The following is a 25,539-nucleotide window of genomic DNA, read 5'->3' as shown; positions in this document are numbered from 1 at the left end:
ATAACCCCCTACAAATGGTGCCATGCTTAGAAAACTTCATATGTTAAACTGATAATTCTTTGATAATTTGAATTATTTCATAGAATTTTAAGATCTTGGTAGGCATAGGAGGCAACTTACATACATTCTCATTCACTTAATCTTTAAAAGTCAATGTTATTTTTTGAGGGGAGGAATATTTGTGAATACAATGAACACATTCATTGTAGCAAGTTTATAAAATATGGACAAGCAGAAAGAAGAAAATGAAAATTGTTCAAAGATAACTATTTGTAATAATTTATATATATACTCAGATACATATGTAGATACATGCATATGAATGTATGGATATATTTTCTATAATACCATTTTTGGTGGCTAGATAATAATCAGTCATGTTAACTATATAGATGTACTATGTATTCCCACTTGGATGAGGTATCACAATCTTTAATTCATCATGGTGCACTTTTTTACCTTTCTTAAAAGCTTATAGCCATTAAAATACACCTTATTTCTTCTATTAGCTATTTTCAAACCATGCTGAACATTCAGGTTGTTTTTCCACTATCACAAATATTATTGCATTGAGAATCTCTGGACCAAAATTATGGGAATATTTCACGATTATTTTCTTGGGATAAATTCTGGGAAATGGAATTGTGGGTCAGAGGCTATTTATTATCAGGCTTTTGTTTATATTGGTCATTAGCCTTCTGGAAGTCTGTGCCTACTTTTGCTGCCATCAACTCTGTGTGCAATGCTGATTTCTTCACAGCTGTAACACTTTGCCAATTTGCAATCATTCTTCCATGTTCTCAAAGTTTTTGGAGATTAATTAAAAAATATCTTATGGGGGCCGGGCGCGGTGGCTCACGCCTATAATCCCAGCACTTTGGAAGGTCGAGGTGGGTGGATCACAAGGTCAAGAGATCGAGACCATCCTGGTCAACATGGTGAAACCCTGTCTCTACTAAAAATACAAAAATTAGCTGGGCATGGTGGCGCATGCCTGTAGTCCCAGCTACTCAGGAGGCTGAGGCAAGAGAATTGCTTGAATCCAGGATGTGGAGATGTTGCGGTAAGCCGAGATCGTGCCATTGCACTTCAGCCTGGGTAACAAGAACGAAACTCCATCTCAAAAAAAAAAATCTATATATCTCTCTATATATATCTATCTTATGGGAAAAATGGAGGGTCAGCTAACCAAGAACAAATACAACTAAAGACATGAGCCTGGTTTTCTGTTCTTGTGTCAGTTTGATGAGAGTGATGGTTTCCAGTTTCATCCATGTCCCTGGAAAGGACATGAGCTCATCTTTTTTATGGCTGCATAGTATTCCACGGTGTGTATGTGCCACATTTTCTTTTTCCAGTCTATCATTGATGGGCATTTGGATTGGTTCCAAGTCTTTGCTATTGTGAACAGTGCCTCAATAAACACACGTGTGCATTCGTCTTTATAATAGAATGATTTCTCATTTGAAAGAATTGAAGGAGAATTAGAACTCAAAATAATCAGAGAATTAGAAAAATTGCTAAGAACTGTAAGAAGAATTCTTTTTATTATTTGGATTAGAATAACAAGAAAGTGAATAGCCTACTTCCTGGAATTGTAACTTGATAGTAAGAGTTGGCAAAGACAGATCTAATTTTGTCTAATGCCTTTAAAATTTACTCATTAAGGACAACGCTCTCTATACTGGAAAGGTTTACTATTACAATAGGAAAGTAGGGCTATTTGCCTGGGTTCAAGCCCCTAGTGTCAGATAAATCACCTTTTAAGCTAAAGAAAAGCCAGGAAGACCATGAAGCATCTGACTCGTATTTTCAAATACCTGAGGGACTACTTTGTGCAAGGTTTAGATATATGCTTCATAGTCCAGGGGCAAGTCAGGATCACATGGAGGAATTTGTGGAGAAAAATATTTCAACTTACTCTCACAAATAGGTGCCTCCTTATCCCATGCGACATTATTGCCTGAGACGAGACAAACAGTGGATGGGGAACCAATGAGTCGAAACCTAAAGCAAAGGATAAAAAGTAATTATACTCTACACATATTTCCCATTTAACTCACCATTTAGAAAATAATAGCAGGTAGACATTAGACATTATAGGACAAATTACACCGTGGCAGAACTCGGAAGGAAGAAACCCCATCTCCATCTGCAAAGTAGTCCTTTCTTTTTAAGGACAAGCTTACATTTTAACCTCCCCAATTCATTTTTATTCCTAGTCCCTCACAACTGAATGAGATATTTTCCTTATGTGACATGGGACATGTTTGTACTTAAGTTGTTAGGAAACTTTGCAGTTATTTTATCCATGTGTATGTCCAGCAAGGAAATGATAAGCTCCTGGATTAAGCAGGGAAGATGTCTTACTGAAATACATAACACTGTAGCACCCAGCTTAGTGACTTTCAAGCTTTGGGTGCTGTGCTCAGATAATCTCTTGCATAAAGGAAAGAACGGTGGATTACCCATAAGAGTCAGTAAATGAGAGCCTCAGAAGATAGCTACACACCCCTACACTTGAAATATGAAAGGCAAGGATACTCACCCAGTTTGCCATAAAACCTTCCACAGTAGTCCACAAAACATAGAACATTTTGTCTTTTAAAAAATTTATTAGGTATCTATAATGTTACTATGAGCAAGGTCACAAAGAATTCTGAGCAAAGCTATTCATGTGTTCTGGTGTACAGCAGAGCTAAACTTGACCAAGTAAAAATTAAAGGGTAAAATGGAATGCCATATAACCATGAGGCAGTAACTGCAAGAGTTAAGAAGTTTTCCACTTGATTATGTAAGAAATGTGATCAGGGCAGTAACCATTTGCAGTCAAGACTACTGGTGCCATCACCAGTATCCACTTTCCTCTCCTTCATTAGTAATGGAAGCCTTTATTTTTAACTGGGCCATTGGCCACCTGCAATAAAGTTTTTGCTTCTCACCTTTCCTTACAGCTGGGTATAGCCATGTTACTTCTGGCCAGAGGATGTAAGCGGAGTCTCTTGTACAACTTTTGGAAAGTGCCTTTAAAGGAATTGACCTTCCCTTTTTCACTGTGTCCTCTATGCTGGCTGAAGTTTGGATCATGAGAAAAGATGGGCTCTTATTTTGAGGAGGTCAGAGTAGCAAAACGGAAGGAACCTAGGTTTCTGTGGATTATGGAGTCATTGTATAAACCCTGGACTGCCTACCTTAGTGATTTTTAACCTGACAGAGAAGTAAACTACTATCCATGTTTGAGATCCAGTTATTTTATTTCTTCTGTCTTTTACAGCTGGATCTAATCTTAATTGACATACCAGCTCTTCCCAAAACGGTGACATAAAGCTAAAGGGAACTGTGTGACTATGGCAATGACAATGTTTTTGTAGACACAGTGAGTCTCTTATGTTTTAGGTAGTGATTGAATTTTGCTTATTGCTAGCCTGATAGGTTGTGCTGTAAAATCTTTTCAAGTGTGCCAAGAAAAAATCTTAAAAATTGCTGCAAATAAACAAGTTGAGAACCACTGCAGTAAGGAAAGAAGATGATAATCCCATGATTACTTGTGTTTTCCTCTGCCTGTCTCCTATCATACATTTAAAAGTTGCCTAAGAGCATGGGATCATGGGTGTCCTCTGACTTTGGACCTCCTAGAGATTGTTTTTGATGTGCTCGCTGTGACTAAACTAGCGTGTTAGAGCCAAAACGTGAAGCAGTTTCCAGCCTAGGTATGGCTGCAAAAACACAGTAAATATTTTTAAAATTTGATTTTATTTTTAATTAACAAATAATAATTGTATATATTTATTGTGATGTTTTGCTATATGTTTCTGTTGTAAATGATTAAATTAATTTATGTGTCCTCATGTACTTTATTTTTGTGGTGAGAACATTTAAAATCTACTCTTTAAGCAATGTTTTCTTGTTCTTTTTCTTTTCTTTTTTTCTTTCTTTCTTTTTTTTTTTTTTGACAGGCTCTGGCTCTGTCACCCAGGCTGGAGCACAGTGATGTGATCTCTGCCTCCTGGGTTCAAGCCATTCTCCCACTTTAGCCTCCCGACTAGCTAGGACTACAGGTATGCACTGTCATGCCCAGCTAAGTTTTTGCACATTTTGGTAGAGACAGGGTTTTGCCATGTTGCCCAGGCTAGTTTCTAATTCCTAGGCTTAAGCAATTCTGCTGCCTCAGCCTCCCAACTGCTACAGGTATGAGACACTGTGCCTGGCCAGCAATTTTGAAATACACATTATTATTAACTATAGTCACCATGCTGTGGAATAGTTCTCTAAAACTTATTCCTCCTGTCTCACTGAAACTCTAGGTCCTTTGACCAAATCTCAGCATCCCACCTCTCAGTACCTGGTAACCACCTTTCTGCTCTCTACTTCTATGAGTTCAACTGTTTTAGATTTCACAAATAAGTAAAATCATGTGGTATTAGTTCTTCTGTGCCTAGCTTATTTGGGAGGGTATTTTAAGGCACAAATATGTTGTAGTGTAATTATATTGTAATTTTTCCTGACCTGATGTCCCCTGTCTGTAAAATTATTTTATTGAAACCCAGGCTCATTCCCTAAGACTCCCTGTCTAGAATAATAGATATCTTACTTCTCCATTTAACATAATTGTTCTGTCTGCATCTAGTCCCCACTTTTTCTCCAAATAGTTTCTCAAGCAAATGGAGTTCCTTTTCTGAAAGGATGAGTAAAACTTTAACATCTTTAAATCTTTATAGACATATGTTAAACCAAATGACTTACATTGTACATGGTTTTATAACCCTCTGTAATACTTATGAACTATATTGTACAATTATTCTAGTTATTATATATTGCTCTACAATGCCATTTTTAGTGGTTGCGTATTGGTTATTACTTGGATAGTCCATAACCTACCTAACAAAGTCCTTAATGTCTGGAATTAAAGTGGTTTCTCATTTTAACTGTTAGCAAAAACACTACAATGCACAATCTTGTACACATGAAAAGAAATGAGATGAGAACTTCACTGACTTCAAAGACAGCGTGAGGATTCAGATCTTCACATCTACACAAGAGACAAGATTTGCAGATTTGGGGAAAAGGCTAAGCACGGTTTTAAGCCTTTTAGTACATATTGCCAAACTGCCCTCCACTAAACTTTGACCATCACTTACAAATTCTGTTCCTTTGTATAGCTGAATAACATTCCACGGAATGCATAAGTTCCATTTTATTTATCCATTCATCTGCTCATAGAAACTTGGATTGTTTCTACCTTTTGGCTATTATGAACAAAGCTGCTGTGGATATTCATGTTAAAACATCGCTTTAGTCCTTGTTTTAAATTTCTTTTTTTTTCCTTTTTTTGAGATAGTCTTGTCCTGTCACCAGGCGCCAGGCTGGAGTGCAGTGGCATGACCTCAGCTCACTGCAACCTCCGCCTCCCGGGGTTAAGCAATTCTCCTGCCTCAGCCCCCCGAGTAGCTGGGACTACAGGCATGCACTGCCATGCCCAGCTAATTTTTGTATTTTAGTAGAGTTGGGGTTTCACCATGTTGGCCAGGCTTGTCTCAAACTTCTGACCTCTGGTGACCTGCCCGTTTTGGTGTATGTTTGGGGTTCTGCTCATGTAAGACTATGCATCTGTGCCTTGCAAGAATGGCAGCTTGGCTGAGTACAGAAATTTTACTGTACAATATTTCCTCTCAAACACTAACTTCTGCTACCCAGTGTTACAGAACAGAAGCTCGATGCTAATATAAATTTCTTCTTTTTTGCCCATCTCTGGAGATTGGCAGTATTGTTTTAAAATATCTGGATGGCATAATTTTCTTCCATGCAGGGCCAGGGCCCATTACTGTTCATCTTGATTTGTTTAGTAAGCCTTCAATGATCAATTTAGTCTTTTTCTTTCTAGCCTGAGAAATTATCTTCCATCATGTGCTAATTAATTCTTCTACTCATTCTGCTTTCTTTTATTTTTTTCTGAAATTTCTGTATTATATCTCTGTGTGTCTGTGTGTATATGTGTGTAATTTTAAGTCTGGTTCTTGATGAATTCTGGAGAATTCAATCCTGTCTTCATTATCCCTTTGGGGTTTTGTGTGTGTGTGTGGTGTGTGTGTGTGTGGTGTGTGTGTGTGTGTGTCTGTGTGTGTGTGTTTACAGGCTCCAATCTACCGGTCATCACTTCTTTTCAGACTCCCATGCGTTTCATTCACATCTGAACTTTTCTGATATCAAATAATTAAATCTAATAAATGTCTCTTATAGTTCCATAAATTCTATGTGATAAACACGTGACAGATTTCTAAAGATTTCCCCCTGCTTATTGGAGTAAACTGTTGTGTGGATGAGTATTTCTCTGATCTCTTAGGTTGGTTTCTTTTCTTTTCATTTGCTGTACCTTGCCTTAGATTTGGTGATTTTTTTTTTTTTTTCTTACCATAGGGAGATATATGTTCATTCACAATGGACGTGAGAACAGTTTGGTTAAGAGGTTGTGTGAAAAGCAGTTAAAATCATCCAGGCTCAGACATAGTGAGAAAGAAGGAATACTGACTTACTGTGGTAATAGAATAGGATGGGGCTGATGACCAGAGGCAGTTATTTGAGTAAAATTTAACATCTATCACATTTTTCCTTTCTGAATTTATCATGGCAATCAAAAATGAGTACACAGTCTTTTTTCTTTTTATTATATTTTAAGTTCTGGGATACATGTGCAGAACATGCAGGTTTGTTACATAGGTATACGCTAGCCATGGTGGTTTTCTGGACCCATCAACCCGTCATCTACATTAGTTAATAAATGGTGTTGGATTCTTCTAATGCTATCTGTCTCCTAGCCTCCCCCCGACCCTGACAGGCCCTGGTGTGTGATGTTCCCCTCCCAGTGTCCATGTGTTCTCATTGTTTCACTCCCACTTACGAGTGAGAACATGCAGTGCCTGGTTTTCTGTTCCTGTGTTAGTTTGCTGAGAGTGATGGTTTCCACCTTCATCCATGTCCCTGCAAAGGACGTGAACTCGTCCTTTTTTGTGGCTGCTTAGTATTCCATGGTGTGTAAGTGCCACATTTTCTTTATCCAGTCTATCATCGATGGGCATTTGGGTTGGTTCCAAGTCTTTGCTATTGTGAATAGTGTTGCAATAAACATGTGTGTGCATGTGTCTTTATAGTCGAATGATTTATAATCCTTTGTGTATATACCCAGTAATGGGATTGCTAGGTCAAATGGTGTTTCTGGTTCCTTGAGGAATTGCCTCACTGTCTTCCACAATGGTTGAACTAATTTACACTCCCACCAACAATGTAAAAAAGTTCCTATTTCTCCATATCCTCTCCAGCATCTGTTGTTTCCTGAATTTTTAATGATTGCCATTCTAACCTGCGTGAGATGGTATCTCATTGTGGTTTTGATTTGCATTCCTCTAATGACGAGTGTTGATGAGCTTTTTTCATGTTTGTTACCTGTGTAAATGTCTTCTTTTGAGAAGTGTCTGTTAATATTCTTGTAAATTTGTTTAAGTTCCTTGTAGATAGTGGATATTAGCCCTTTGTCAGAAGAATAGATTGCAAAAATTTTCTCCCATTCTGTGGGTTGCCTGTTCACTCTGATGATAGTTTATTTTGCTGTGCAGAAGCTCTTTAATTAGATCCCACTTGTCTATTTTGGCTTTTGTTGCCATTGCTTTTGGTGTTTTAGTCATGAAGTCTTTGCCCATGCCTGTCTTGAATGGTATTGCCCAGGTTTTCTTTTAGGGTTTTTGTGGTTTTAGGTCTTACATTTAAGACTTCAATCCATCTTGAGTTTATTTTTGTATAAGGTGTAAGGAAGGGGTCCGGTTTCAGTTTTCTGCATATAGCTAGTCAGTTTTCCCAACACCATTTATTAAATAGGAAATCCTTTCCCCATTGCTTGTTTTGGTCAGGTTTGTCAAAGATCAGATGGTAGTAGATGTGTGGCAATATTTCTGAGGCCTCTGTTCTGTTCCATTGATGTATGTATCTGTTTTGGTACCAGTACCGTGCTGTTTTGCCTTGTAGTATAGTTTGAAGTCGGTAGTGTGATGTCTCCAGCTTTGTTCTTTTTGCTTAGGATTGTCTTAGCTACACAGGCTCTTTTTGGTTCTATATGAAATTTAAAGTAACTTTTTTCTAATTCAGTGAAGAAAGTCAATGGTGGTTTGATGGGAATAGCATTGAATCTATAAATTACTTTGGGCAGTATGGTCATTTTCACAATATGGATTCTTCCTATTCATGAGCATGAAACGCTTTCCCATTTGTCTGTGTCCTCTCTTATTTCCTTGAACAGTAGTTTGTAGTTCTACTTGAAGAGGTCCTTCACATCCCTTGTAAGTTATTCCTAGGTATTTTATTCCCTTTGTAGCAATTGTGAATGGGAGTTTACTTATGATTTGGCTCTCTGTTTGTCTGTTATTGTTGCATAGGAATGCTTGTGATTTTTGCACATTGATTTTGTATCCTGAAACTTTGCTGAAGTTGCTTATCAGCTTAAGGAGATTTGGGGCTGAGATGATGGGGTTTTCTAAATGTACAATCATGTCATCTGCAAACGGACAATTTAACTTCCTCTCTTCCTATTTGAATACCCTTTATTTCTTTCCCTTGCCTGATCTCCCTGGCCAGAACTTCCAACACTATGTTGAATACGAGTGGTGAGAGAGAATATCCTTGTCTTGTGCCTGTTTTCAAAAGGAATGCTTCCAGCTTTTGCCCATTCAGTATGATAAGTAGCTCTTATTATTTTTTAAGATACATTCCATCAATACCTAGTTTATTGAGAGTTTTTAGCATGAAGGGGTGTTGAATTTTATCAGAGGCCTTTTCTGCATCTATTGAGATAATCATGTGGTTTTTGTCATTGGTTCTGTTTATGTGATGGATTCTGTTTACTGATTTACATAAGGTGAACCATCCTTGCCTCTCAGGGATGAAGCAGACTTGATCATGGTGGATAAGCTTTTTGATGTGCTGCTGGATTTGGTTTGCTAGTATTTTATTGAGGATTTTCACGTTGATGTTCATTAGGGATACTGGCCTGAAATTTTCTTTTTTTTGTTGCGTCTTTCCCAGGTTTTGGTAATAGGATTATGCTGGCCTCGTAAAATGAGTAAGTCCCTCTTTTTCTATTGTTTGGAATAGTTTCAGAAGGAATGGTACCAGCTCCTCTTTGTACCTCTGGTAGAATTCAGCTGTGAAGCCATTTGGTCCTGGAATTTTTTTGTGGGTAGGCTACTAATTACTGCCTCAATTTTAGAATTTATTATTGGTCTATTCAGAGATTCGACTTCTTCCTGGTTTAGTCTTGGGAGGGTGTATGTGTCCAGGAATTTATCAATTTCTTCTAGATTTTCTCGTTTATTTGCATAGAGGTATTAATAATATTCTCTGATGATAGTTTGTATTTCTGTGGGATCAGTGGTGATATTCCTTTTATTGTTTTTTATTGTGTCTATTTGATTCTTAGATTTTTTTTTCTTCTTTATTAGTCTGGCTAGTGGTCTATCTATTTTGTTAATCTTTTCAAAAACCAGCTCCTGGAATCATTGATATTTTGAAGGGTTTTTCGTGTTTTTATCTCCCTCAGTTCTGCTCTGATCTTAATTATTTCTTGTTTTTTGCTAGCTTTAGAATTTGTTTGCTCTTGCTTCTCTAGTTCTTTCAATTGTGACATTAGGGTGTCAATTTTAGATCTTTCGTGCTTTTTCCTGTAGGCATTTAATGCTATAAACTTCCCTCTAAACACTGCGTTAGCTGTGTCCCAGAGACTCTGGTATGTTGTGTCTTTGTTCTCATCAGTTTCAAAGAACTTATTTATTTCTGCCTTCATTTTGTTATTTACTCAGCAGTCATTCAGGAGCTAGTTGTTCACTTTCCCTGTAGTTGTGAGGTTTTGAGTGAGTTTCTTAATCCTGAGTTCCAATTTGATTGCACTGTGGTCTGAGAGACTGTTTGCTATGATTTCTATTTTTTGCATTTGTTGAAGAGTGTTTTACTTCCAATTACGTGGTTAATTTTAGAATAAGTGCAATGTGGTGCTGAGAAGAATGTATATTCTATTGATTTGGGGTGGAGAGTTCTGTAGACGTCTCTTAGGTCACTTGGCCCAGAGCTGAGTTCAAGTCCTGAATATCCTTGTTAATTTTCTGTCTCATTAACCTGTCTAATATTGGCAGTGTGGTGTTAAAGTCCCTCACTATTATTGTGTGGGAATCTAAGTCTCTTTGTAGGTCTCCAAAAACTTGCTTTGTGAATCTGGGTGCTCCTGCATTGGGTGCATATTTATTTAAGACAGTTATCTCTTTTTGTGGCATTGATCCCTTTACCATTGCGTAATGGCCTTCTTTGTCTTTTTTGATCTTTGTTGGTTTAAAGTCTGTTTTATCAGAGATTAGGATTGCAACCCCTTTTTTATTTTTATTTAATTTTTTTTGTTTTCCATTTGCTTGATAAATATTTCTCCATCTCTTTATTTTGAGCCTATGTGTGTCTCTGTACATGAGATGGGTCTTCTGAATACAGCACACCCATGGATCATGACTCCAATTTGCCAGTCTGTGTCTTTTAATTGGGCCATTTAGCTCATTTACATTTAAGGTTAATATTGTTGTGTGTGAATTTGATTCTGTCATTATGATGCAAGCTGGTTATTTTGTCCATTAGTTGATGCAATTTCTTCATAGTGTCAATGGTCTTTACAACTTGGTATGTTTTTGCAGTGGCTGGTACCGGTTGATCCTTTCCATGTTAGTGCTTCCTTCAGGAGCTCTTGTAAGGCAGGCCTGGTGGTGACAAAATCTCTCAGCAATTGCTTGTCTGTAAAGGATTTTATTTCTTCTTTGCTTATGAAGCTTAGTTTGGCTGCATATGAAATTCTGGGTTGGAAATTCTTTTCTTTAAGGATGTTGAATATTGGCCCCACTCTCTTCTGGCTTGTAGGGTTTCTGCAGAAAGATCCACTGTTAGTCTGATGGGCTTCCCTTTGTGGTTAACCCGACTTTTCTCTCTGGCTGCCCTTAACATTTTGTCCTTCATTTCAATCAGGTGAATCTGACAATTATGTGTCTTGTAGTTGCTCTTCTCAAGGAGTGTCTTTGTGGTGTTCTCTGTATTTCCTGAATTTGAATGTTGGCCTGCCTAGCTAGGTTAGGGAAGTTCTCCTGGATAATATCCTAAAGAGTGTTTTCCAACTAGGTTTCATTCTCCTCGTCACTTTCAGGTACACCAATCAAATGTAGGTTTGTTTTTTTCACAGAGACCCTTATTTCTTGGAGGCTTTATTCATTCCTTTTCATTCCTTTTTTTCTAACCTTGCCTTCATGCTTTATTTCATTAAGTTGACCTTCAATCTCTCACATCCTTTCTTCCACTTGATTGATTCCACTATTGATACTTGTGTATCCTTCATGAAGTTCTCGTGCAGTGTTTTTCAGCTCCATCAAGTCATATATGCTCTTCTCTAAACTGGTTATTATAGTTAGTAATTCCTCCTTTTTTCAAGGTGCTTAGCTTCCTTGCATACTTACTTCCATGCATAAAGGGTTAGAACATACTCCTTTAGCTCAGGGGAGTTTGTTATTACCCACCTTCTGAAGGCTACTTCTGTCAGTTCATCAAACTCATTCCCCGTCCAGTTTTGTTTCCTTGCTGGCAAGGAGTTGTGATTCTTTGGAGGAGAAGAGCTGTTCAGGTTTTTGGAATTTTCAGCTGTTTTGTGCTAGTTTTTCCTCATCTTTTTGCATTTATCTACCTGTGGTCTTTGATGTTGGTGACCTTTGGATGGGGTTTTCACGTGGACATCCTTTTTGTTGATGTTGATGTTATTCCTTTCTGTTTGTTAGTTTTCTTTCTAACAGTCAGGCCCCTCTGCTGCAGGCTTGCTGGAGTTTGCTGGAAGTCCACTCCAGAGTCTTTAAAAGCCCTTTCTTAGTTGAGGCAGTGGCTTCTTGTCTGGCTACTTGTCCCAAGGAGAAGTCAAGAGCAAGAACCTCATAAATGTCCCCTCTCTGTGTGTACTTTTGATGCATACACTTCCCCCAGAGCTGTTGTTACAATTAAGATTTACCCTCCCAAACTCTGATTCAGGGTCCTCCAACTCAATTGTAGTACATACTGATCTCAGTTAAGGAGGTTTGCATGGTTCATCTACCTGTTTTCCTTTTACTGTAAGCTGCTCCTTTTCATCAATGAATGCCTGACCAGGTTTCACATGTACAACCTCTGACAGGAACAGGGTGCCTTCCCCCCATTTACAATACAATACAGATTATTCCTTTTTTTTTTTTTCGTATTCCTTTGATCATATGCCTATGTCCAAGGTATAATCTCCATCTAGAAGTCCTATTACTTGCTTTTAAAGTAAAGGTAGCAATAGTTTAGTTTGTCTATCTGAGACTGGGTCAGAAGTTGGCTCTGCTGTTCTGGAACTAATATTCAAGAGATGGTATTTTCAACTCACCCTTCATTACAAGAATAATTAATTGTTGATCCAAAATGGGTGTCTGTGTTTACATGAACCATTCCATTGAAGGGTTTTGGAGGAGTTCCACATGATTTTCCTAGGAGGAAGAAGCAGAATTTGAGATTAAGTGTAGAGTTCAACTTACTTTTGTTTGTAAGGCTCAAACTGGAGTGTGGCATACTGAACAGCATATACAGTTCTGATTGTTTCAACAGAATTGACTACGTTGAGGAAACTTGGCAGACAACCTCAGAACCACAAAATCTTTAAACCACTTTTAAAAAGACTACCTTGCATCTCCTAATAAAGATTGTTTATGGGCCGGGTGAAGTGGTTCATGCCTGTAATCTTAACGCTTCGGGAGGCCAAGGCAGGTGGATCACCTGAGGTAGAGAGTTCAAGACCAGCCTGGCCAACATGGCAAAACCCCATCTCTTCTATAAAATGCAAAGATTAGCTGGGCCTAGAGATGGGCACCTGTAATCCCAGCTACTCAGGAGGCTGAGGCAGGGAGACTTGCTTGAACCCAGGAGGAGGAGGTTGCAGTGAGCCAAGACTGCGTCACTACACTCCAGCCTGGGTCATAGAGTAAGTCTCCATCTCAAAGCAAAACAAAACAAAACAACAACAACAGAAACAATACAACACAAAACAAGTCATTTATGGCTAAAGTGTTGTACTCTTATTCTGCCAGCCAAAATCAAAGGCCTCAAAATTTAGGATATCCTCCCTATTTTTAGTTAGCCAAGCACAGTTCACTGCAACCCACATAAATTTCTTTTGTACCCATGTTTCATTCATTTCATAGTTTCAGCCACCAAAGATCATCTACAGTGAATGTAAATTTTCTTTCTAATTCCTTGTGAGAATCATTCTCATGAAATGAACATCTAGTCAAGGTTCAGAAACTTCAGGCAATAAGAAGAGGTGATGTACAAATTCACCCTTTAAAAATACCTTGGGCAAATGTAGACATCCTGCCTCCAAAATTCGAGCAAATTGAACCAAATCCCAGCTGTTTGGTTTTTATTGTTGTTGTTATTTGTAGAGATGGGGTTTGGCCATGTTGTCCAGGCTGGTCGCGAACTCCTGAGCTCAAGCTGTCTGCCAGCCTTGGCCTCCCAAAGTGCTGGAATTACAGGTGTGAGCTACCAAGCCCAGTTCCACCAACACCCAGACATGAAGTAGCTCCCAGGGAGGGGTTACTCACGTCTACAGTTGTCTTCAGCACTTGACCAGACCAAGTTTTCTAAGCAGGAGATAGAGAACATACTCCCAAAATACCCAGGATGGCATTCGTAATTCAAAGATGTCCCAACTGGAAACTCAGACTCCTTAATTGGGGTTGTAGGACTGGCAAATGGAAACTGCTCTGGGGTTTTACAGTGACCTGGAGAACAAAACCACAGGAATACCAAAGTTAGCAGAGAGACTTCCACCCTGCCTTCTCTTTCTCTCCAATTAAGCTAATAGATGGGACCACAGAAACAAAGAGACTTACAAGAATAGCAAAAGATTTTCTTCCCCTTGATGTTACCATGGGATGGAGCTTTCAATGGCATCTACTCAGCAGGAAATTTTTACTATTTGGAAGACTACTCAGCTGTCTGATCTTTTTGCTCTTATTTCACCAAAGCAAGAACTTCAACTTATAGTTTCACGTCAGACCTCCTATAGGAGTGCCTATATCCACAGTTAACCACTTAAATCCTCATGTATTTGTGCTAATTCAATCATGAGTTGTGATACATATTTTATCATCTCTCTCCATCTACTCCATTCACAGGGTGCCTCTCTGGCCCTTCATAGCAAATACCCCTTGTAGTGAGTTGAATGATGTTCTCCCAAAAAATATCTCTACCTAAAACCTCAGAATAGGAACTTATTTGGAATAATGATTTTTCAGATAGAATTAAGGTTAAGATCTTGAGATTAGATCATCTTTTATTTAGAGTGGGCCCTAAATCCAATGACTGATGTCCTATCAGGGAAAAAGCAGAGGGATTTGAAAAATAGAGACACAGGGGAAAAGGCTCTCATGGAAGCAGGGATTGGAATGAAGCATCCATAAACCAAGGAATGCCAAATAATTCCAAAAACCAGCAGGAGATGGAAGAAGCAAGGAATTGGTTATTTTCTAGAGCCTTAGAAGATGGGAAAATACCCCTGCCAACACCTCGATTTCAGACTTCTAGACTACAAAACTGTGAAATAATAAGTTTCTTTTAAGTCACCTAGTTTGTGGTAATTTGTTACAGCAGCCCTAGGAAACTAATACAATGCTTTTCTTCTGATGCTAAAGCAGGCATTTAAAGATAGAACAAAATAGGCTGGGCACAGTGGCTCATGCCTTGTAGTCTCAGCACTCTTGGGATGGTTTACTTGAGCTCAGGAGTTCAAGACCAGCTTGGGTAACATGAGGAAACCCAGTCTACATAAAATACAAGAATTAGCTGGGTGTGGTGGCATGCACCTGTGGTCCTAGCTACTTGGGAGGCTGGGATGGGAGGCTTACTTGAGCCAGGGAGGTCAAGGCTGCAGTAAGCTATTATTGCACCACTGTACTCCAGCCTGTGCAAATGAGCAAGACCCTGCCTCCAAAACAGACACAGTGCACACACACACACACACACACAAAGAACCAGAACAAAACAGACTAAGTCAGCCTCCTGTAAGAAGCTATATCTTCTTTTTGAGAGGGTATATTGTGTGCTGCATATTTTTACTTTCATTGTTTAACAGTATTTGCAATTTTCAAATTTTATTTTTTATAGAGACAGGGTCTTGCTGTGTTGGCCAGGTTGGTCTTGAACTCTTGGCTTCAATCTTCTCACCTGGGACTTCCAAAGTGCTGGGATTACATATGTGAGCCACCGTGCCCAGCCATATGCTGCATGTTTTCAAATAGAGTCTGAACTAAACTACCTCCTTTTTGGAGAAGACTTCCTCCATCTGTTCATTCATTAAGCCTGCACTGGGGCATAGGCATTTGCATTAAAAAATCAAACACCGCATGTTCTCACTCATAGGCGGATGTTGAACACTGAGATTACATGGACACAGGGAGGGGAGCATCACACACTGGGGTCTGTTGGGGGGGCAAAAGAGGGACAGCAGGGGGTTGGGGAGGTCAGGGAAGGATAACATGGGGAGAAATGCCAGATGTAGGTCACAGAGAGATGGAGGTAGTAAACCACATTGCCATGTATGTACCTATGCAACAATCCTTCATGATCTGCACATGTACCCCAGAACCTAAAGTACAATAAAAACAATTTAAAAAAAATTGTTTTACTAGATTCTGGTCCAGCGAGGTGGTTACGCCTGTAATCCCAGCACTTTGTGGTGCTGAGGCGGGTGGAACATGAGGTCAAGAGATCAAGGCCATCCAGGCCAACATGGTGAAACCCCGTCTCTACTAAAAACACAAAAATTAGCTGGGCGTGGTGGTACATGCCTGTAGTCCCAGCTACTTGGGAGGCTGAGGCAGGAGAATTACTTGAACCCAGGAGGTGGACTTTGCAGTGAGCCGAGATCATGCCACTGCACTTCACCCTGGCGACAGAGTGAGACTCCATCTCAAAAAAAAAAAAAAAATTACTGGATTCTGAAGGGTACCATTCAGTTGGAGGGTAAAGATCAAAGAAAGGTTAAATGCCTTTCATCAGGTTTAAATGCCTTTTCACCTTGGATTGCTCTTCTCTCTCAGGGTTTCCCTGTGGATAATGGAATATTCCTAGGCTGGTGCCACATCACCAATCTACTCCAGCTTCTGTTCTGGAAAAGGCCAAATGTTTGCCCTAAAGGAACAGGCAACTTCTCCCGTCCTTAGGAAGAAACAGCCACTTCCTTTTCATACTCTTTTCTTTGGGCTACTCATTTCCTTGCTTCTTACCCCCGAGTGGAACAGTTCAAGTACAAAGATGAAGTTGGCCTGGAGGCAAGCTGATAAGTGGACAAACTTTTAGTCAAGACAAAGAGTCTTTTTGGTTAGCTCACTCAGCAAAACACTGGTTAAAACCTTAGCTAAATAATATCCACATTTCCAATTTTGAACTTTGCACGCCCATATGCATCTCATGAACTTACAGAGCATGCCTGTCAATTATACTGATATTGGCTATTGTTCATAGGCAGTTGTTTTCGTGTTCTCTCCGGTGAATACATTTTTCTTCCTAACTGTGTCTTGCTGCCTTCCCTCCACCGCTCCCTTCTGTCCCCTTACCCCACCCTTCTGCACTCCACCAGCAAGAAGAGTTCTGCTCATCTTATCAATCCAAACACACCTTGGCACTGCTGAAACCCATCTGTTTTAGCTACAGTTTGTCATTTTGACATTTCCACTTATGACAAAGTTCATCTCACAAACAGATACCATACTCTTATTATAGAGACATGAAGGATTGGGTCCAGATATTCTGAACCCATTTAGGATATGTGGAAGCAGATACTGACCAGTAGGAACAGAAAGTTCACAGCGAGGAGGGGGGCTGCTCCAAACCCCATTCCCTTGAGGGTCACTTGTGCAGCGGATGGTGCTCTCCCCAATGAGGTTGAAGGTCATCCCTCTGCCTGGGTGGGGGTCGCATGTGTAAGATACTTCTTTTCCATAGGGAATATCTCCAAGGGGAGTTTCTGTGTGTCTCCCATTAAGGATAGCTGGAGGATTTGGACAAAATATTTCTAGAAAGAAAACAAGAGCTCTCAATTCCATTTAAAATTTTAAATTCGAATCCAAGGTGATTTCACAGTTGTCATACGGTGACTGTGTCGCTAATTAAGTGTACTTTTCTTAAGGAAAGTAGAAACTGCATAATAAATGTATTAGGCCTCTGCTAAGATGGAGCTAAAAGAAATGACAACTACATCAATGTTTATTACAAAAGTCTTCCCCAAATTAAGCATCCTAAATATTTTAGATAGTTAAGATTTCTGAATAATAAATAGTATATTCCTTTAAAGTAAATAAAAATCTTCATAGCCACATTAAAGGGAAATCATCCATTAATTCAGTAAGCATTTTTTGAGTACCTGCTGTATGTCAAGTACCGTTTTAAGCCCAAGATAAATATGATCTTTGACATCAAGAATCTGCATCCTGGAGACATCGTTCTAAAATATATTATGCATTTACTATTTGTATATCAGTGATTTAATTTTTCCTTATGATGTCTGGCAATGATTTTCAAAATAAATATGAAAGATTATAGTAATGCTGTCATAATGAAATAAAATATATTGTGTACTCTTGTATGTGTTTCAAAAGGCTCAAAAATGTTAGGCTTTTTTGAGATACTCATTGGTTTTTAAAGGAATTTTTTTTGTTGTTGTTAAAGAAACACATTTATTCTTTGGAATGCCTCTATTTGGAGACACTCTTTCCCCTTTCTAATTTGCTTTGAATTTGGGAAGAGGATACTGCAGCTTAAAAGATTATAGATAAACTAATCAAAGGCTGAAATAGCTTAACCAATGTTTACACTCTATCAGTGATATCAGGTATATGTTGGCTTCATGAGGGTATTTTCTCTTTTTTTTTCTTTCATACTTCTTAACTATTTCAGGGAAATAGTTGACTTCCTGTTTGTCAGACATCTGACTTCCACCTATGCAAGATGAAACTATCATGTTTCATCATATAAATCAGTACAAGACATTGAAATAATTTGAAGCAAAGTGTTCATTTGAGCAAAATTCTATTGTAAACATGTATTTTTAATAGCTATGCTTAGAAAGGGAAGCAATATCGCTGATTGATTTAGTGAAGAAGGAAATGAACAGATTGGACATAATTGTGTTTCTGTTTTTCACACAGTATCTTCTGCCCTCTTAAAAATAAAAAGCAACCCCCTTGCTGCCATTTCTTCCTCCAGCTATAGTCCTACTTCTACTCTCTTTACATGAAAACGCCTCTAAAATATTGTGTGTGATCTGTTACAATTCCTCCCGTGCATTCGCCCAAGAATTCATTCCAATCAGTGTTTGCCAGCACTCTACTGAAACTGCTACTTGTTACCTCCAAGTTGCTAAACCCAAAGATCAGTTTTCTGTGCTCACCGAATTTGACCTTTCTATAGCATTTGACACAGTTGGTTAGTCTAATCTCCTTAACAGAATTTCCCCACTTGGCTTCCAGGGCACCTCACCCTCCTGTGTTTTCTTTTACTGCAAAGGCTGCCTCATCATAATCCCCTTCATCATAATTCCTTCTCACCTTTTCAACTCTTAATCCTGGACATCCAGGCTCAGTCCAAGCATCTGTTCTTGAGCAGCACTCACTCCCTAGGTGAGGATCTCTTTCAGTCCTGATTTTAAGCATAGCAGATACAATGATGGCTTTTACCTACTTATGGGCAGCCTGGGACTCTCCAAGATACCCATCTGGATATTAAGAGGAACACAAAACTTATGTTCTAAGCTTAACTTTTGATTTCCCCCATTCCCATACTTCATGCAGTCCCCTGCATTTCAGCTAAGGGAAATTCTACCCCCTCAGTCGATCTGGCCAAAAACCTGGAAACTGTCTATGATTCTTCTCTTTCTCTCACATAAGCAAACCATCAGCAAATCCTGTCATCTGCACCTTGAAAATATATCCAGAATTTGATCACTTCTCATCATCACCTTTCCCAACGGCTCTCCTGGGCCAACATCTCTGATTAAATTGCTGCAAAAGCCTTCCAGTTTGAACCCTCAGCTACACCAAGTAGAGGTGCACTTCCCTTTGGGGTCCTCAGCTACTTTCTCAACTGAGAGCACTGAATCAATTAAGAGCATTTTCTTAATAACACTTAGTATTGTTTGAACATTTCTATTCATGTTCTTGTTTTATTTTGTCTTTATTCTTGCACAAAAATATAAACATGGACTTATCTGTCTTGTTTATAGGCATATTCCCAGTTCCCAGAAGATTGCTTGGCACTAATAGGTGCTCAAATAATTTTGTGTTGAAAGAATGAGTAGATGACTAAGTGGATAACTGAGGGAAGAACTGAAAATTTGAAGTGTGACTATTACTTCTGACAGGAAAGAGGAGAAAAATTTAGCATAGCATCTTGCTGTACATTATTTCTATGAAGAATTTCTCTCTATCTGTAGCACAGACTCTCCTCATCAATATTTATAGAATGTTACCCAAAACCACATGATGCTTAGGTATATTTTCCCCCAAAACATTGCTTGTATCTATTCCAACAAAAAACAATTCCTATTAAAAATGGACATAAATAGCGGGACAAACAATAGATCATCTCATGGGGCAAACCACATTCAGAAAAATCAAAGAGAAAGATCCAGACTGAAGAAGTATTTAATCTACTCACGTTCACACACAGGAACACTGTCACTCCAAAGGCTTCTTATTCCAACCAAGACACAATGACTAACGGAACTGCCTTTCAAGCGAAACCTAAAGAACAAAGCAGTAGCGTCTGGATGAATGCACCATTTCTCTCTTCTCTTCATTGACAGATCTCAGCCTCCTCCCTGAGAATTCCAAACTTAATTAACATTTCACTGCTCAGCTAAAGCACAGGTAAAAACACTCAGTTCACTTGGTTTCTCACTGACAGGCTCAGAAGACAAATCATGTTGGAGAAAGCGTAGCTTTCAGTGAGGACAAAGCAGTAACAGCTGGCAAATCTGTCAATCGTATTGAAACTGGATTTTAAAATATTTTAACTTACTCTTTCATTCTTACTACAAATTCCACTATTTATTTGTTTAAAAGTTTTGTGAAATAATCTTTGCATGTTATTTATCTTATACACAACTTTCTGTTATATGACAAACTTTTCTTAACAAATCCTTAGAATATTTATCTCTTCATGTATGCAATTTATTATTTGTTCATACATCTAACGTCCCATACACACACACACACACACACACACACATATACATATATGTATATATATACTTTTTTTCCCAAGATCTGTTGTATTTCTGTTCTTGTTTCTGCTTTGTCCCTCACTGGAAGCTGCATGTTTTCCAAAATGATTTGATTTCTGAGCCTCTATCAGTGAGAAATCAAATAAGTTGAGCTTTTTCCTTTTTAAACCTCTGTTCATGGATCCATCTGGTTCATACTGCACTTCCCAGTCATTGTTTCAGATGTTATTCTCCTCCAGTACTTCTTTGCGCTAGGTCAATCTCCTTTTCTGGACTGCCGGCTGTATTTCTGTTTGTACTGGACACTGAGTTGAGTTGTATGCACCATTTTTTCTTTATCTCTTTATCTCCCGATAGTACTGCCACTTAGCCCCTACCTTTTTTTAAAATCACACTTCCAGAAGTTAATCTCCCTGCGTTCTTATTTTCCTAGGTCAGCCCTCTTTTTGGATTGATCCTTGAGCTCAAGAGTCACTCTCCAGAGCTGAGTCGCTGATCTTAATTCTGGGTCACACTCACCCTTCATCACAAATAAAGGACACTTTTGCCCCAAGCTGGAGATTAAGTGGAAGCAGCACATGGCCATGAGGGAGTTGATCCAAGAAGTCATCACAGGATTTCACTAGAATGAAAAAAAATAGGAGTAAGACCTCCATGTGAGGGTTACAGAGAGCAATCTAGAAGCCAGAGAGTCAAGGCACCTGCACATCTGGGGTCTTCAGGGCTCCAGTCTCCCTGAGGTGTGCAGCGCAGAGAAGCAGCCCCTCTGAGTTCATAGCCGGGCTCACAGCTGTAGAATACTTCCTGCCCAGGTGAAAAGTTGACCTGATTGCTTTGGGTATGCTCACCATGCAGAATTTCTGGAGGTGGCTGACACACTGTGGAAAGGACAGTTCCAGAATACTTGTTAGTTATGGGGGAATTTCCTTTGCTATAGCTTATGCTTGCTGAAGCCCTTATAACTAGTCAAAGGTAGAGAAATAGAACCCAATTCTCCCTAGCACAAGACCTCAAATCCACTTGTAAATCTACAGGGCATGAGGTTTTTTCTCCTAGCTCTTGTTATCTGGTGTGGAGTTGTTAGTATTGGTGGATTCTCCATCTACATGCTTCCTAGGAAGGCAACCCCAGTTTTCACCCGTTATTCAGGTAATGAGACTGTCACCTGAGCCCAAGCCTGTTTTACAGACTTCCCCCCCATTTCTCTGATTGCACACCTATGACTAAAGTACAGTCATACTGTTTCAGGACAGGCAAGCCCCCAAATTGGGGCTTATTCTGGAAGGATTCTTGCCTCACCCAGGAAAGAATTCAAAGATGAGCCAGTGGTGCTAGATAGAAACCTTTTGGTGAAAGAGACTGCCCCTTGCAGAGCACGGCTAACTCACAGGCAGTGTGACCAGAGTCAGCAACATACAGGCTCCTAGCAGGCAATTGTATTCATACTCCTGTAAACCTGCTTCAATTACATGTAAATTAAGGAGTGATCAATGCAAATTAAGGGTGAGTTATTTAGAACTTTCCAGGAAAGGGGCGGTAACTTCCAGGTCATTGCCATGGCATTTGTAAACTGTCATGGTGCTGATGGGAACGTGAGGGCAGCTGGGGATTGCTTTCATCGCCATCTGCTGGTTCCTGCTAGGGATTGCTTTTGTTGCCATCAGCTGGTTCCTGCTGATTTTTCACTGCATCCTGTCTAAGCCAGATCCTGTTTTGGTCAGCAGGATTGTGAACACAAGACAAGCCCTGCCCATCTCCTACCTCAATACATCCAACTTTGTATGTTTTTATCTGTTCGTCTTCCCAGCTCAGTGGTTGCACAAGGCTAACAGGGGTTGGTAGAAGAACTGTAAGCTTCTTCTCTGTCCCTATGTGTCAACCATTACACCTCCCACTCCACTGCTAAACCAGCTATTGTGACACCAGTAGACAAGATGAGCTACCAAAAACAAAAGCCCTTAAATAAGCCAGCTCTTTGTCATGAGAGGACATATTATTTGGAGAGTGTTTGACTCAACGTCTGCCTTTATTTACAGTCCTGTTCGTCCATGCTTAGGGCATCAGAACCCACTTAACATCAACCTAATCTGTACCTCATTCAAGATGAATTTAAAAATCGTTATTTAACTGGCTTTGAGCAAGTTATTTTCACTCTTAGATTCCTGGGGATAAAATATAGGAGGTGGATGGCTTGAGCCCAGGAGTTTGAGGCTGCAGAGAGCCATGACTGTATCACTGTATCATTGATCAGCCTGGGCAACAGAGACGGACCTCAACCCTAATAAATAGGTTTTTAATAAAATAAAATAACAAAATAAAATGTAGGAGGCAGATCATTATAGACAAACTCTAAAGTCTTTGTCTCTATTCTGATGCCATGCTTTCTGTCATAAGGCAGTCTCTTTCGGTCACCAATGGTTGCTGATAGAAGTATGGCAAGAGCTAGAGCATTCAGCCTCTGGGGTCTGAGACCCTTGCCTTTTAAAATCTTGGGTGTCTCAGCTAGAGCATGTGACTTGGCCAATTTACCTAACCTCTGAAAGGCCAAGCTGACTTCACTCTTAAATGGATATTGCAACAGTACAATTTCAAAGTATTATAAATAATAAATGAGAAAAAATATATAAAGTGCTTCGTGCACAGCTGACCATAAAGAAAGCCCATACGATTTTTCAATATAATTGAGAGATAGTACAGCTGGTACTTTGCCCTGATAACTGATGAAGAGGTGGGTCCAAAATCTTTTTTCTTGGCTAATTAAGGTCTTGCTTTTCACAGTGAAGACACATATGCATGGGTGCATGACACCCTGATTCTTAATTTCATGCTTCCTTTTCCCAAACTTGCTTTCCCACACTGCTCACCACACATCCCTCCCTCTGAACAAATACTAATCTCCTGATCCAACAGCAACTCATGTCATTTGCAGAGCCCTTCTAGGCCTCAGTCAGACTCACCCCTGGAGCAGCTTGGTAACTCTGGCTTCCATTTGTTCAGGGGCTGGCATTGCACACGGGGGGAACCTTTCATGACAAAGCCAGGCTGACACCTGAACTCCACAAATTCATTTAAGGAAAATAAACTTCTGTTGTCAGATACCATTATTCCATTTTCAACATTTGGAGGCATGCATTTGTTAGGTATAATGCACTGAGGGGCCGGGCCGCTCCAGACGCCCTCTTGATCCTCATTGCTGGTGCAGTGTATGGAGCGCTCACCCACGAGCTGAAACAGATTTCTCCCTCTGCTTCCAGGATTGCAGTGGTAGGTCACCACTGATCCATAGTGAAAAATCTCCCTGTTGGTGCTAGTGAAATATCCATTGGCGATGGCGGGGGGCGGCCGACAAGGAATTTCTGGGAAGAGAGACAGCAAGTTAACCAAAACAAGAACTTTGGGACAGAGCCTTGAGTGCTGTGGCAGGATCACGGCTCACTGCAACCTTCGCTTTCCTGGTCAAACAATCCTCCCACCTCAGTCTCCCGAGTAGCTGGATTATAGCCATGCACCACCATGTCTGATTAATTTTTGCATTTTTATTAGAGATAGGGCTTGGCCAGGCTAGTCTTGAACTCCTGGCCTCAAGCAATCTGCCTGCCTCAGCCTTTCAAAATGCTGGGATTACAGGTGAGAGCCACCACCCCTGGCCTGGTTTCTTGAAATTATAGTTTAGTGTAAATTTTGCTAACAGTTTTTTTAAAATCCAAAATTACCAGAAGTAAATATTCACGATATTATTCTCATCTAATATTTGCTAATGTATAGACATATTCTTACAGTTTTATAATATTGTGAGTTCTGCTCTTCTCAGTTAACATTACTTGACTAAATGTGTCCATATATTATTATAGTCCACTTTTTTTTTTTTTTTTTTTGAGAACAGAGTCTCACTCTGTCACCCAGGCTGTAGTGCAGTGGCGTGATCTTGGCTCACTGCAACCCCTGCCTTCCAGGTTCAAGAGATTCCCCTGCCTCAGCCTCCTGACTAGCTGGAATTATAGGCATGCTCCACCACATTGGGCTAACTTTTGTACTTTTTGTGGAGACAGGTTTCACCATGTTGGCCAGGCTAGTCTCGAACTCCTGACCTCAAGTGACCTGCCTGCCTCGGCCTCCCAATATGCTGGGACTACAGGTGTGAGCCACTGTACCTGGCCTATAGTATATGTTTATATTTCTCCTGCTAAATGAGAATTTAGCTACGTTATCTCACCATTGTTAATTTAGTTCTCTCTCTCTATAGAAGGCATTTGGCTTTATTCTATTGGTTATTAATATAATAAAGCATATAGCATAGCATTTTTTTTTTTTGAGACAGGGTCTTGCCCTGCTGCCCAGGCTGGAGTGCAGTGGCACAATCATGTCTCATTGCAGCCTTGATCTCTCTGCTTCAAGAAATCCTCCCACCTCTCAACCCCCTGAGTAGTTTTGACTATAGGCATGTGCCACCATGCCTGTTTGATCTTTGTATTTTTGTAGAGACAGGGTTTCACCATGTCGTATAGGCTGGTCTTGAATTCCTGAGCTCAATTGATCTGTCCACCTAGGCCTCCCAAAGTGCTGGGATTACAGTATGAGCCACCATACCTTGCCCAGGATAGCATCTTTATTAAATAACAAAAAGCTCTGGCAGAACGAATAAAGACAAAGCAAAAATATGTAATATTACACAAAGCACAAGTATACAATATTACATGTAATAAACACAATACTTGCAGATTCAGAAGTAATAAAAAGAACTGAATACTGATCTACAGCTATACCACCCTGAATTCCCCAGTCTTGTCTGATCTTGGAAAAATTGAATACTGTGTCCTACTCTACATTAAAACAGTGCCCAGCCAGACCGGCCTTCCACAAAGTTTGCGTTCACTTGTGCTCCCATCAGTTGTGTTCTGAATTGCTTATTTCCTCAAACCATAACCAAACCCAGGATTATATCCATTTTATATTCCTTGTTAGCTTGCAATTGCGCTTTCCTCTTTGCTCCCCAGAATCTAGGAAGCTCATCTTCCAAACAACTGACAGGGAAGATGGCATGCACCTGTTTAGACAAATGATAAAAAAGAAGAAAGGGCTGCATTGCTTGAATAGATGATGTGATACTAAGAGCCTGCAGAGAGGATATAGGGTTTCTTTCATCAAGTTTGTATTTGTTGACTTCACTAAAGAAAATGCTCTTCAAACTGGGAAGA

At 39.6% G+C, this 25,539-nt stretch overlaps 1 protein-coding gene across 5 annotated transcripts in view; it reads right to left on the bottom strand.

Annotated features, from left to right (window-relative positions):
* The window catches only part of CR1 (complement C3b/C4b receptor 1 (Knops blood group)), a 77,352-nt gene that overhangs the window by 12,913 nt on the left and 38,900 nt on the right, over positions 1–25,539 (bottom strand). For 4 of the 5 annotated variants that reach the window (XM_032289070.1, XM_032289067.1, XM_032289066.1 and 1 more), the window contains exons 13-20: positions 23,302–23,700; positions 21,046–21,222; positions 20,864–20,966; positions 19,777–19,862; positions 16,910–17,137; positions 13,665–13,844; positions 12,452–12,551; positions 1,922–2,007 (exon numbers count right to left, since the gene is read on the bottom strand). In XM_032289070.1, coding sequence (XP_032144961.1) covers positions 1,922–2,007; positions 12,452–12,551; positions 13,665–13,844; positions 16,910–17,137; positions 19,777–19,862; positions 20,864–20,966; positions 21,046–21,222; positions 23,302–23,700 — 1,359 coding nt within the window. The remainder of the gene's footprint in view (positions 1–1,921; positions 2,008–12,451; positions 12,552–13,664; positions 13,845–16,909; positions 17,138–19,776; positions 19,863–20,863; positions 20,967–21,045; positions 21,223–23,301; positions 23,701–25,539) is intronic. The other variant, XM_032289068.1, reaches the window with a different exon arrangement.

The sequence above is a fragment of the Sapajus apella genome, unplaced genomic scaffold (assembly GCF_009761245.1).
Source record: "Sapajus apella isolate SASKATOON/1434 unplaced genomic scaffold, GSC_monkey_1.0 scaffold22, whole genome shotgun sequence".
Classification (NCBI taxonomy): Eukaryota; Metazoa; Chordata; class Mammalia; order Primates; family Cebidae; genus Sapajus; species Sapajus apella.
Note: the sequence above shows the minus strand (reverse complement) of the source record. Positions and strands in the feature narration are given on the sequence as shown.